The 13,500-nt window shown below is 46.5% G+C and overlaps 2 protein-coding genes across 2 annotated transcripts in view; both read left to right on the top strand.

Moving 5' to 3' along the window:
• The window catches only part of LOC124253868 (cytochrome P450 3A6-like), a 17,211-nt gene extending 16,417 nt beyond the window's left edge, over nucleotides 1-794 (top strand). Inside the window, exon 8 of the mRNA XM_046687719.1 lies at nucleotides 683-794. The gene's annotated coding sequence lies outside the window, so the exon portion shown is untranslated. The remainder of the gene's footprint in view (nucleotides 1-682) is intronic.
• LOC124253866 (cytochrome P450 3A12-like) lies at nucleotides 684-13,500 on the top strand. The gene is made up of 7 exons (XM_046687718.1): nucleotides 684-810; nucleotides 902-977; nucleotides 1,403-1,560; nucleotides 2,083-2,171; nucleotides 2,763-2,900; nucleotides 3,965-4,115; nucleotides 13,266-13,500. The coding sequence occupies exons 1-7, from the start codon at nucleotides 685-687 to the stop codon at nucleotides 13,374-13,376; spliced, it is 849 nt and encodes a 282-aa protein (XP_046543674.1). The 5' UTR covers nucleotide 684; the 3' UTR covers nucleotides 13,377-13,500.

Raw genomic sequence — 13,500 nt, 5'->3', positions numbered from 1 at the left:
ATTGGACTATGACTGTGCTTCCTCACTGAAGCGTGATCGCCAATAGTCTGAACGGCAATGCAAGAGAATGAACAGTCTTTAGTGGTCAGCTGGCACATATAGCCGTAGGAATTATATAAATAGACCACAGACATTCTGTGCGTGGAGAATACAGGTCTTCACAAACTGGGTTCTCATACAGTATGGGACATTGGTCTTCAATGTCTGTATATATACATCTACCATTCAGAACCAAGATACCCCGGTTGCCGTTTCAAAGAGCGTTCAGTGATAACATGAGATATGTGTGGCTCCTGAACTGATATGCTCTTGCGTGTACTACAGTGTAACTCCGTGTAATACACTACCGCAGATGTTGCTGTTGTCGTAAATTGACTGTTTTGAAATTACTTACACTGTTATGTATGCCATGCTACAGATGAAGGTCATGATCAGAACTGCGCAAGAGTATCAATTAAATGAACGTTCTACATCTGGGTTTACATACACCGATGAAGGACAAATGAAAACATGTTACGTTCTCTAAGCATGGAGAAGCATTAGGTGATTGTTTCATGGGATTCAGTGCAGTTCACATTATAAACAATATTGGTGGGGTATTTTCAATAACAATCAAACATATCATGGTCGATGACAACTTTCACCATCTCGCTTGTTCCTCCTTTTCATCCTCACCATCAAGTGATGTTCCCTTCGCTGAAGCCTCTGCTGAAGCTGTGTGGGGTCTACACATTCGCTAGCAGCGTCGTCAACTTCTACCGAGAGACAGCTGAACGCATCGTTGTACAGCGTGGACGGCTGCCTACTGAAGTAGGTCATGTCACTTACAGTTAAAGGTTTGTTTGATCTTATAACTTCTGTAAGGTACAACACGAGACTAAAGCAGACATTCCTGTTACAGAATAAGGTGGATTTTCTGCAACTGCTCCTTGACGCTGAAGACAGCACGACTGAGAATGGAACCACACCCGCAAAACGTGAGTTGTGGCGATATTTTATAATTGATTGGTTAAGGTTTCATCTACAAATATTTTGATATTTCAGACTTACGATTAGCATTACACAGATTATTTCCTTGCTGCCCTAGGTGCTGTGCATGTATTCAATCCACTGCCAGTTTCCTATTCCTTTCTCGGTCTTGTACGTCACACCATTTACTACCCTTCATCAAGTTGATGTGTTCATCTTCCAGATTAATGTCATGTTTTATGTCGTTTCTATATAAAAGGGGAGGTGGGGTAACCTAGTAAATGAAGCGTTGGCTCGTCACGACGAAGACCCGGGTTCGACTCTCCACATAGATACAATGTGTGAAGCCCATTTATCGTGTCCTCCATCGTCATATTGCTGGAATATTGCTAAAGGCGACACAAAAAGATACTCACTCACTCCTATGTTAAAGGTTTATCATCAGAGGAAATCTGTGCTCAAGTCTGTGTGATCTTCGGTGGCGCCTTCGAGACTATCCCCACATCCCTCCAGTTCATGTCCTACGTTCTGGCGACTCATCCTAGTGTGCAGAAGAAGCTGGTCGAGGCCATCGACTCCGAGATTGGTGATGTAGGAGATTTTACAGCCTTATTCAATCTTCACGCTGACCATTGACGCATATTTCCTGCAGCGTACAAATCGCCAACTGCCTCTTTGTCGTCAAAATGTAAAGTAATGATCGACCATCTCATATTCCATTTTGTATTTAGACAAGCTAAGGTTTATCTTACTGCTGAAACAGCAGATATTTTATTTTACAAATTGAAGCTATGAGCCTAAACAGAAAGGAAAGTTGAAATCGTCTATACAAAATGTATTTATTCAGGATTTGTCTGAGACAACTTGGTAAGCATTCTTTTACAATTTATGTTTTTACTTTGATAAATCCCCTGTTGTTGTAGTCTCTACCGGCATCAAACATAAACGCAGACTGGTATTGTTTTTTAATACGCAGCCCTTTTTAAATCTTATTTATGGAAGGCAACATCACTGAAGACAATGTCAGACGCTGCTCCCGAACACACATGTATGAAGCATACAGAGGACTAGCCATATGACAGAACGTGTACAATAATCAGTTTCCTGTTGCAGGAACAGCCGACCTATGACAACATACAGAGGATAGAGTACCTGGAACACTTCATCCGGGAGACCCTCCGCCTCTACCCTTCAATACCACTGTAACTTCTGTTATTGAAGCGGAGAGTATTTTACGCACGCTTTATTTACGTTCACTTGTATATCAGCGTCTCTTTCATAGCTACGGTCAGGTTTGGTTGGTTGTTTTGGTTGGTTGTTTTACTCCGCACTCCAGCTATATGGCGCCGGTCTGTAAATAATCGAGTCTAGACCAGACAATACAGCGATCAGCAGCATGAGCATCAATCTACGTATTTGGCATTCGATGACATGTGTCAACCAAGTCAGCGAGCCTCACCACCCGATCCCGTTTGTCGCCTCTTATGACAAGCATGGGTTACTGAAGACCAATTCTAACCCGGATCAGGATGCCAAACATTAAAAAAAAGACAAAACACTGAAAGTACACATACATTACAATAAAAAATTACCTAATGCTAATACAAGCAATCTGTCTTAAGACATGTGATAAATATTATGAAGTATGTAGCTTATAACTGGATAGTTTTCTAGTTCAAACACATCAGAACCCGGTCATGTTGTACATTGTATTTACATGTTTCACTCAGCCTCCAAATGTTTGGTCTGGACTATGAGAACATGTGTGTTATATCTGGATCTGATTGTCTCAGGGTAGCCAGGGAAACTGTGAGCACGGTGGAAATCAAGGGCCACACATTCCCTAGAGGCTCCGTAGTGGTTGCCCCGACGCTGGAGATTCACAGAGACCCAGAATACTTTGATGATCCTGATTCGTTTGACCCTGATCGGTAGGTGGTCATACCATGGTATGTAGAAGGGCAGCAGTAGCAGCAGCAGCAGCAGTAGTAAAAGTAGTAGCAACAGCAGTAGTAGTAGTAGTAGCAGCAGCAGCAGTAGCAGTAGCAGTAGTAGTAGTAGTAGTAGCAGTAGTAGCAACAGTAGTAGTAGTAGTAGTAGTAGTAGCAGCAGCAGCAGCAGTAGCAGTAGCAGTAGTAGTAGTAGTAGTAGTAGTAGCAGCAGTAGTAGTAGTAGTAGTAGTAGCAGTAGCAGTAGTAGTAGTAGTAGTAGCAGCAGCAGCAGTAGTAGTAGTAGTAGCAGCAACAGTAGTAGTAGTAGTAGTAGTAGTAGTAGCAGCAGCAGCGGTAGCAGTAGCAGTAGCAGTAGTGGTAGTGGTGGTGGCAGTGGTAGCAACAGTAGTAGTAGTAGTAGTGAGTAGTGGTGAGCAGTAGCAGCAGCAGGTAGTGGCAGTGGTAGTAGTAGTAAACGTAGTAGTAGTAGTAGCAGCAGTAGTAGTAGTAGTAGTAGCAGCAGTAGTAGTAGTAGTAGTAGCAGCAGCAGTCAGCAGTGGTAGTAGTAGCAGCAGCAGCAGCAGTAGTAGTAGTAGTAGCAGCAGCAGTAGTAGTAGCAGTAGTAGTAGTAGTAGCAGCAGCAGTAGTAGTAGTAGTAGTAGCAGCAGCAGCAGTAGTAGTAGTAGTAGTAGCAGCAGTAGTAGTAGTAGCAGCAGCAGCAGTAGCAGCAGTAGTAGTAGTAGCAGCAGCGCAGTAGTAGTAGTAGTAGTAGCAGCAGTAGTAGTAGTAGTAGTAGCAGCAGCAGTAGTAGTAGTAGCAGTAGCAGGCAGTAGTAGTAGTAGTAGTAGTAGTAGTAGTTGTAGTAGTAGTAGTAGTAGTAGTAGTAGTAGTAGTAGTAGTAGTAGTAGTAGTAGTAGTAGCAGTAGCAGCAGCAGTAGTAGTAATGGTAGTTGTAATAATAGTGGTACTAGTTGCAGTAGCAGTAGTAGTAGTTGCAGTAGCAGCTCCACCACCACCACCACCACCACCAGCTGATGCTGAACCCCGGTGTCTTACTACTTCAGATGGAGAGAGACAATTAATCCCGTTTCCTGGCTTCCATTTGGTTACGGTCCTCGCCAGTGTATCGCGATGAGACTGGCCATGATTGAGATGAAGATTGGGCTGATCCATGTCCTCAGAAGGGTGGAGATCGTCAGACTACCTGACACACCTGTAAGTAGTTGACCGATCCGACTGAGTTTATAACAGACGTGAGCTCGTCTATGTGGCCTGTACTGGCAACGGTAAATGGGCAGTTAACCGTGGAGTCTCACCAACGACAGGCTCAACGTTGGATAAGACTTCCACATACCCTTCCTTCAAGCAAAGATAAACAAAACAAAAACAAACACACACACAAGCATACACATTCTCACACATACACTCACACATACACTCACACAAACACATGCACATTTGAGATATACACATTCTCACACACTCACATTGATACACATACACCTTCTAGTACTAGTAACCACAATGTGGTCATGAATGCATGACACGTATTTTTATGGCTAACAACATCTCCAAAAGAAAGAGCCCAGTCATTAACCGAGACCAAGGTATTTAATGTCTCAGTGCGTACTCCACTGAGCTATAATCCTCGGCTTCGTCTTACATTTGTTATATTTGTCCATTATTCCAATCTAACTGGCTTTGCGATTATATTGTTATCTTTTTTACATCTTCCCTCTATGCGTTGTGTACACATGTTTTATCTATATCTATTCACTCTGTGCACTGACTCAGCATTCTCCTGATTAAGGAAAAAGAATTATTTCCGAAACATCGCATAAAGAATAGAAAGAAGTTGTTATCCATAAAAGCGTATTATATATTCACGCTCGTCCAACTTCTAAATGCCTTCCAAGGTCGCAATAACCAAGGGCAGCACACGTGTAGTGACACAGGTGAATCGTAGGAGGAATGTAGTACACACCTGAATACTCCATGTTGCAGGCGGTGATGGAGTTACCATGCCACACATGTACACATCTACACACCTGTATACTCCATGTTGCAGGCGGTGATGGAGGTACCACGCCAAACATGTACACACCTGTATACTCCTTGTTCCAGGCGGTGATGGAGTTACCATGCCACACATGCACACACCTGTTTACTCCATGTTGCAGGCGGTGATGGAGGTGCCATCCCACACATGTACACACCTGTATACTCCATGTTGCAGGTGATGATGGTTTTACCATGCCACACATGTACACACCTGTATACTCCATCTTCCAGGCGATCATGGAGTTACCATGCCACACATGTACAGACCTGTATACTCCATGTTGCAGGCGACGATGGAGGTACCATGCCACACATGTACACACCTGTATACTCCATGTTGCAGGAGGTAATGGAGGTACCATGCCACACATGTACACACCTGTATACCCCATGTTGCAGGAGGTGATGGAGTTCCCATGCCACACATGTACACACCTGTATACTCCATGTTGCAGGAGGTGATGGAGATACCATGACACACATGTACACACCTGTATACTCCATGTTGCAGGAAGTGATGGAGTTACCATGCCAAACATGTACACACCTGTATACTCCATTTTGCAGGAGGTGATGGAGGTACCATTACACACATGTACACATCTACACACCTGTATACTCCTTCTTGCAGGCGGTGATGGAGGTACCATGCCAAACATGTACACACCTACACACCTGTATACTCCATGTTGCAGGCGGTGATGGAGGTACCATGCCACACATGTACACACATGTATACTCCATGTTGCAGGCAGTGATGGAGTTACCATGCCACACATGTACACACCTGTATACTCCATGTTGCAGGAAGTGATGGAGTTACCATGCCAAACATGTACACACCTGTATACTCCATGTTGCAGGAGGTAATGGAGGTACCATGCCACATATGTACACACCTCTAAACTCCATGTTGCAGGCGGTGATGGAGGTGCCATCCCACACATGTACACACCTGTATACTCCATGTTGCAGGTGATGATGGTGTTACCATGCCACACATGTACACACCTGTATACTCCATCTTCCAGGCGATCATGGAGTTACCATGCCACACATGTACAGACCTGTATACTCCATGTTGCAGGCGACGATGGAGGTACCATGCCACACATGTACACACCTGTATACTCCATGTTGCAGGAGGTAATGGAGGTACCATGCCACACATGTACACACCTGTATACTCCATGTTGCAGGAGTGGTGATGAAGGTACCATTCCACACATGTACACACCTGTATACTCCATGTTGCAGGAGGTGATGGAGGCACCATGTCACACATGTACACACCTGTATACTCCATGTTGCAGGAGGTGATGGAGGTACCATTACACACATGTACACACCTACACACCTGTATACTCCATGTTGCAGGAGGTGATGTAGGTACCATGCCACACATGTACACACCTGTATACTCCTTGTGGCAGGCGGTGATGGAGTTACCATGCCACACATGTACACACCTGTATACTCCATGTTGTAGGCGTTGATGGAATTACCATGCCACACATGTACACACCTGTATACTCCATGTTGAAGGCGACGATGGAGGCATCCATGCAACACATGTACACACCTGTATACTCCATGTTGCAGGCGGTAATGGAGGTACCATGGCAGACATGTACACACCTGTATACTCCATGTTGCAAGAGGTAATGGAGGTACCATGCCACACATGTACACACCTGTATACTCCATGTTGCAGGAGCTGATGGAGTTCCCATGCCACACATGTATACACCTGTATACTCCATGTTGCAGGCGGTGATGGAGTTACCATGCCACACATGTACACACCTGTATACTCCATGTTCCAGGCGGTGATGGAGGCATCCATGCCACACATGTACACACCTGTATACTCCATGTTGCAGGAGCTGATGGAGATAACATGCCACATATGTACACACCTACACACCTGTATACTCCATGTTGCAGGCGGTGATGGGGGGGCCATGCCACACATGTACACACCTGTATACTCCATGTTGCAGGCGGTGATGGAGGTACCATACCACACATGTACACACCTACACACCTGTATACTCCATGTTGCAGGAGTGGTGATGAAGGTACCATTCCACACATGTACACACCTGTATACTCCATGTTGCAGGAGGTGATGGAGGTACCATGTCACACATGTACACACCTGTATACTCCATTTTGCAAGAGGTGATGGAGGTACCATTACACACATGTACACACCTACACACCTGTATACTCCATGTTGCAGGAGGAAATGTAGGTACCATGCCACACATGTACACACCTGTATACTCCATCTTGCAGGCAGTGATGGAGTTACCATGCCACACATGTACACACCTGTATACTCCTTGTTGCAGGCGGTGATGGAGTTACCATGCCACACATGTACACACCTGTATACTCCATGTTGTAGGCGTTGATGGAATTACCATGCCACACATGTAAACACCTGTATACTCCATGTTGCAGGCGGTGATGGAGATACCATGCCACACATGTACACACCTACACACCTGTATACTCCATGTTGCAGGCGGTGATGAAGGTACCGTGCCACACATGTACACACATGTATACTACATGTTGCAGGCGGTGATGGAGGTACCATGTCACACATGTACACACCTGTATACTCCATGTTCTAGGAGGTGATGGAGGTACCATTCCACACATGTACACACCTGTATACTCCTTGTTGCAGGCGGTGATGGAGTTACCATTCCACACATGTACACACCTGTGTACTCCATGTTGCAGGCGGTGATGGAGGTGCCATCCCACACATGTACACACCTGTATACTCCATGTTGCAGGTGATGATGGTTTTACAATGCCACACATGTACACACCTGTATACTCCATCTTCCAGGCGATCATGGAGGTACCATGCCAAACATGTACACACCTACACACCTGTATACTCCATCTTGCAGGCAGTGATGGAGTTACCATGCCACACATGTACACACCTGTATACTCCTTGTTGCAGGCGGTGATGGAGTTACCATGCCACACATGTACACACCTGTATACTCCATGTTGTAGGCGTTGATGGAATTACCATGCCACACATGTAAACACATGTATACTCCATGTTGCAGGCGGTGATGGAGATACCATGCCACACATGTACACACCTACACACCTGTATACTCCATGTTGCAGGCAGTGATGAAGGTACCGTGCCACACATGTACACACATGTATACTACATGTTGCAGGCGGTGATGGAGGTACCATGTCACACATGTACACACCTGTATACTCCATGTTCTAGGAGGTGATGGAGGTACCATTCCACACATGTACACACCTGTATACTCCTTGTTGCAGGCGGTGATGGAGTTACCATTCCACACATGTACACACCTGTGTACTCCATGTTGCAGGCGGTGATGGAGGTGCCATCCCACACATGTACACACCTGTATACTCCATGTTGCAGGTGATGATGGTTTTACAATGCCACACATGTACACACCTGTATACTCCATCTTCCAGGCGATCATGGAGTTACCATGCCACACATGTACAGACCTGTATACTCCATGTTGCAGGCGACGATGGAGGTACCATGCCACACATGTACACACCTCTATACTCCATGTTGCAGGAGGTAATGGAGGTACCATGCCACACATGTACACACCTGTATACTCCATGTTGCAGGAGGTGATGGAGGTACCATGCCACACATGTACACACCTGTATACTCCATGTTGCAGGAGGTGATGGAGATACCATGTCACACATGTACACACCTGTATACTCCATTTTGCAGGAGGTGATGGAGGTACCATTACACACATGTACACATCTACACACCTGTATACTCCTTCTTGCAGGCGGTGATGGAGGTACCATGCCAAACATGTACACACCTACACACCTGTATACTCCATGTTGCAGGCGGTGATGGAGGTACCATGCCACACATGTACACACCTGTATACTCCATGTTGCAGGCGGTGATGGAGTTACCATGCCACACATGTACACACCTGTATACTCAATGTTGCAGGAAGTGATGGAGTTACCATGCCACACATGTACACACCTGTATTCTCCATGTTGCAGGAGGTAATGGAGGTACCATGCCACACATGTACACACCTGTAAACTCCATGTTGCAGGCGGTGATGGAGGTGCCATCCCACACATGTACACACCTGTATACTCCATGTTGCAGGTGATGATGGTGTTACCATGCCACACATGTACACACCTGTATACTCCATCTTCCAGGCGATCATGGAGTTACCATGCCACACATGTACAGACCTGTATACTCCATGTTGCAGGCGACGATGGAGGTACCATGCCACACATGTACACACCTGTATACTCCATGTTGCAGGAGGTAATGGAGGTACCATGCCACACATGTACACACCTGTATACTCCATGTTGCAGGAGCGGTGATGAAGGTACCATTCCACACATGTACACACCTGTATACTCCATGTTCCAGGAGGTGATGGAATTACCATGTCACACATGTACACACCTGTATACTCCATTTTGCAGGCGGTGATGGAGGTACCATTACACACATGTACACACCTACACACCTGTATACTCCATGTTGCAGGAGGTGATGTAGGTACCATGCCACACATGTACACACCTGTATACTCCTTGTGGCAGGCGGTGATGGAGTTACCATGCCACACATGTACACACCTGTATACTCCATGTTGTAGGCGTTGATGGAATTACCATGCCACACATGTACACACCTGTATACTCCATGTTGCAGGCGACGATGGAGGCATCCATGCCACACATGTACACACCTGTATACTCCATGTTGCAGGCGGTAATGGAGGTACCATGGCATACATGTACACACCTGTATACTCCATGTTGCAAGAGGTAATGGAGGTACCATGCCACACATGTACACACCTGTATACTCCATGTTGCAGGAGCTGATGGAGTTACCATGCCACATATGTACACACCTACACACCTGTATACTCCATGTTGCAGGCAGTGATGAAGGTACCGTGCCACACATGTACACACATGTATACTACATGTTGCAGGCGGTGATGGAGGTACCATGTCACACATGTACACACCTGTATACTCCATGTTCTAGGAGGTGATGGAGGTACCATTCCACACATGTACACACCTGTATACTCCTTGTTGCAGGCGGTGATGGAGTTACCATTCCACACATGTACACACCTGTATACTCCATGTTGCAGGCGATGATGGAGTTACCATGCCACACATGTACACACCTGTATACTCCATGTTGCAGGCGATAATGGAGGTACCATGCCACACATGTACACACCTGTATACAACATGTTGCAGGAGCTGATGGAGTTCCCATGCCACACATGTATACACCTGTAAACTCCATGTTGCAGGCGGTGATGGAGTTACCATGCCACACATGTACACACCTGTATACTCCATGTTGCAGGCGGTGATGGAGGTACAATGCCACACATGTACACACCTGTATACTCCATGTTGCAGGCAGTGATGGAGTTACCATGCCACACATGTACACACCTGTATACTCAATGTTACAGGAAGTGATGAAGTTACCATGCCACACATGTACACACCTGTATACTCCATGTTGCAGGAGGTAATGGAGGTACCATGCCACACATGTACACACCTGTATACTCCATGTTGCAGGAGCTGATGGAGTTACCATGCCTCATATGTACACACCTACATACCTGTATACTCCATGTTGCAGGCGGTGATGGAGGTACCATGCCACACATGTACACACCTGTATACTCCATGTTGCAGGAGCTGATGGAGTTACCATGCCACATATGTACAAACCTACACACCTGTATACGCTATGTTGCAGGCGGTGATGGGGGGCCATGCCACACATGTACACACCTGTAAACTCCATGTTGCAGGCGGTGATGGAGGTACAATGCCACACATGTACACACCTACACACCTGTATACTCCATGTTGCAGGAGGTGATGAAGGTACCGTGCCACACATGTACACACATGTATACTACATGTTGCAGGCGGTGATGGAGGTACCATGTCACACATGTACACACCTGTATACTCCATGTTCCAGGAGGTGATGGAGGTACCATTCCACACATGTACACACCTGTATACTCTTTGCTGCAGGCGGTGATGGAGTTACCATTCCACACATGTACACACCTGTATACTCCATGTTGCAGGCGATGATGGAGTTACCATGCCACACATGTACACACCTGTATACTCCATGTTGCAGGCGATAATGGAGGTGCCATGCAACACATGTACACACCTGTATACTCCATGCTGCAGGCGGTGATGGAGTTACCATGCCACACATGTACACACATGTGTACTCCATGTTGCAGGCGGTGATGGAGGTACCATGCCACACATGTACACACCTGTATACTCCATGCTGCAGGCGGTGATGGAATTACCATGCCACACATGTACACACCTGTATACTCCATGTTGCAGGCGACGATGGAGGAATCCATGCCACACATGTACACACCTGTATACTCCATGTTGCAGGCGGTAATGGAGGTACCATGACACACATGTACACACCTGTATACTCCATGTTGCAAGAGGTAATGGAGGTACCATGCCACACATGTACACACCTGTATACTCCATGTTGCAGGAGCTGATGGAGATAACATGCCACATATGTACACACCTACACACCTGTATACTCCATGTTGCAGGCGGTGATGGGGGGGCCATGCCACACATGTACACACGTGTATACTCCATGTTGCAGGCGGTGATGGAGGTACCATGCCACACATGTACACACCTGTATACTCCATGTTGCAGGAGGTGATGGAGGTACCATGTCACACATGTACACACCTGTGTACTCCATTTTGCAGGAGGTGATGGAGGTACCATGTCACACATGTACACACCTACACACCTGTATACTCCATGTTGCAGGAGGTAATGTAGGTACCATGCCACACATGTACACACCTGTATACTCCATCTTGCAGGCGGTAATGGAGGTACCATGCCACACATGTACACACCTGTATACTCCATGTTGCAGGAGGTGATGGAGGTACCATGCCACACATGTACACACCTGTATACTCCATGTTGCAGGCGGTGATGGAGATACCATGCCACACATGTACACACCTACACACCTGTATACTCCATGTTGCAGGCAGTGATGAAGGTACCGTGCCACACATGTACACACATGTATACTACATGTTGCAGGCGGTGATGGAGGTACCATGTCACACATGTACACACCTGTATACTCCATGTTCTAGGAGGTGATGGAGGTACCATTCCACACATGTACACACCTGTATACTCCTTGTTGCAGGCGGTGATGGAGTTACCATTCCACACATGTACAGACCTGTATACTCCATGTTGCAGGCGATGATGGAGTTACCATGCCACACATGTACACACCTGTATACTCCATGTTGCAGGCGATAATGGAGGTACCATGCCACACATGTACACACCTGTATAGTCCATGTTGCAGGAGCTGATGAAGTTCCCATGCCACACATGTATACACCTGTATACTCCATGTTGCAGGCGGTGATGGAGTTACCATGCCACACATGTACACACCTGTATACTCCATGTTGCAGGCGGTGATGGAGGTACCATGGCACACACGTACACACCTGTATACTCCATGTTGCAGGAGGTAATGTAGGTACCATGCCACACATGTACACACCTACACACCTGTATACTCCATGTTGCAGGCGGTGATGGAGTTACCATGCCACACATGTACACACCTGTATACTCCATGTTGCAGGAGCTGATGGAGGTACCATGCCTCATATGTACACACCTACATACCTGTATACTCCATGTTGCAGGCGGTGATGGAGGTACCATGCCACACATGTACACACCTGTATACTCCATGTTGCAGGAGCTGATGGAGTTACCATGCCACATATGTACACACCTGTATCCTCCATTTTGCAGGCGGTGATGGAGTTACCATGCCACACATGTACACACCTGTATACTCCATGTTGCAGGCGGTGATGGAGGTACCATGCCACACATGTACACACCTGTATACTCCATGTTGCAGGAAGTGATGGAGGTACCATGCCACACATGTACACACCTGTATCCTCCATGTTGCAGGCGGTGATGGAGTTACCATGCCACACATGTACACACCTGTATGCTCCATGTTGCAGGCGGTGATGGAGGTACCGTGCCACACATGTACACACCTGTATACTCCATGTTGCAGGCGGTGATGGAGGTACCATGCCACACATGTACACACCTGTATGCTCCATGTTGCAGGAAGTGATGGAGTTCGACCCTAAAGCTCATGGTCGGCTGGCTCCAAGAAAGGTCATCAAACTCAAGATTGAACTGCGTCAACAACGGCCGACTACAGCCTCGTGCAGCTGAATGTATATGCACCTCGTGATGATCTCGTGGTGTTTCTGGTACAATATGGCGACACCCGCGCGTCTAGGCCCTGGATGGATCAATCAGTTGATAAAGTGGTTTGTCAATAAATGAATACATATAA

This window comes from Haliotis rubra, unplaced genomic scaffold (genome assembly GCF_003918875.1).
Source record: "Haliotis rubra isolate DU_JTF1 unplaced genomic scaffold, ASM391887v1 Scf557, whole genome shotgun sequence".
Classification (NCBI taxonomy): Eukaryota; Metazoa; Mollusca; class Gastropoda; order Lepetellida; family Haliotidae; genus Haliotis; species Haliotis rubra.
Note: the sequence above shows the minus strand (reverse complement) of the source record. Positions and strands in the feature narration are given on the sequence as shown.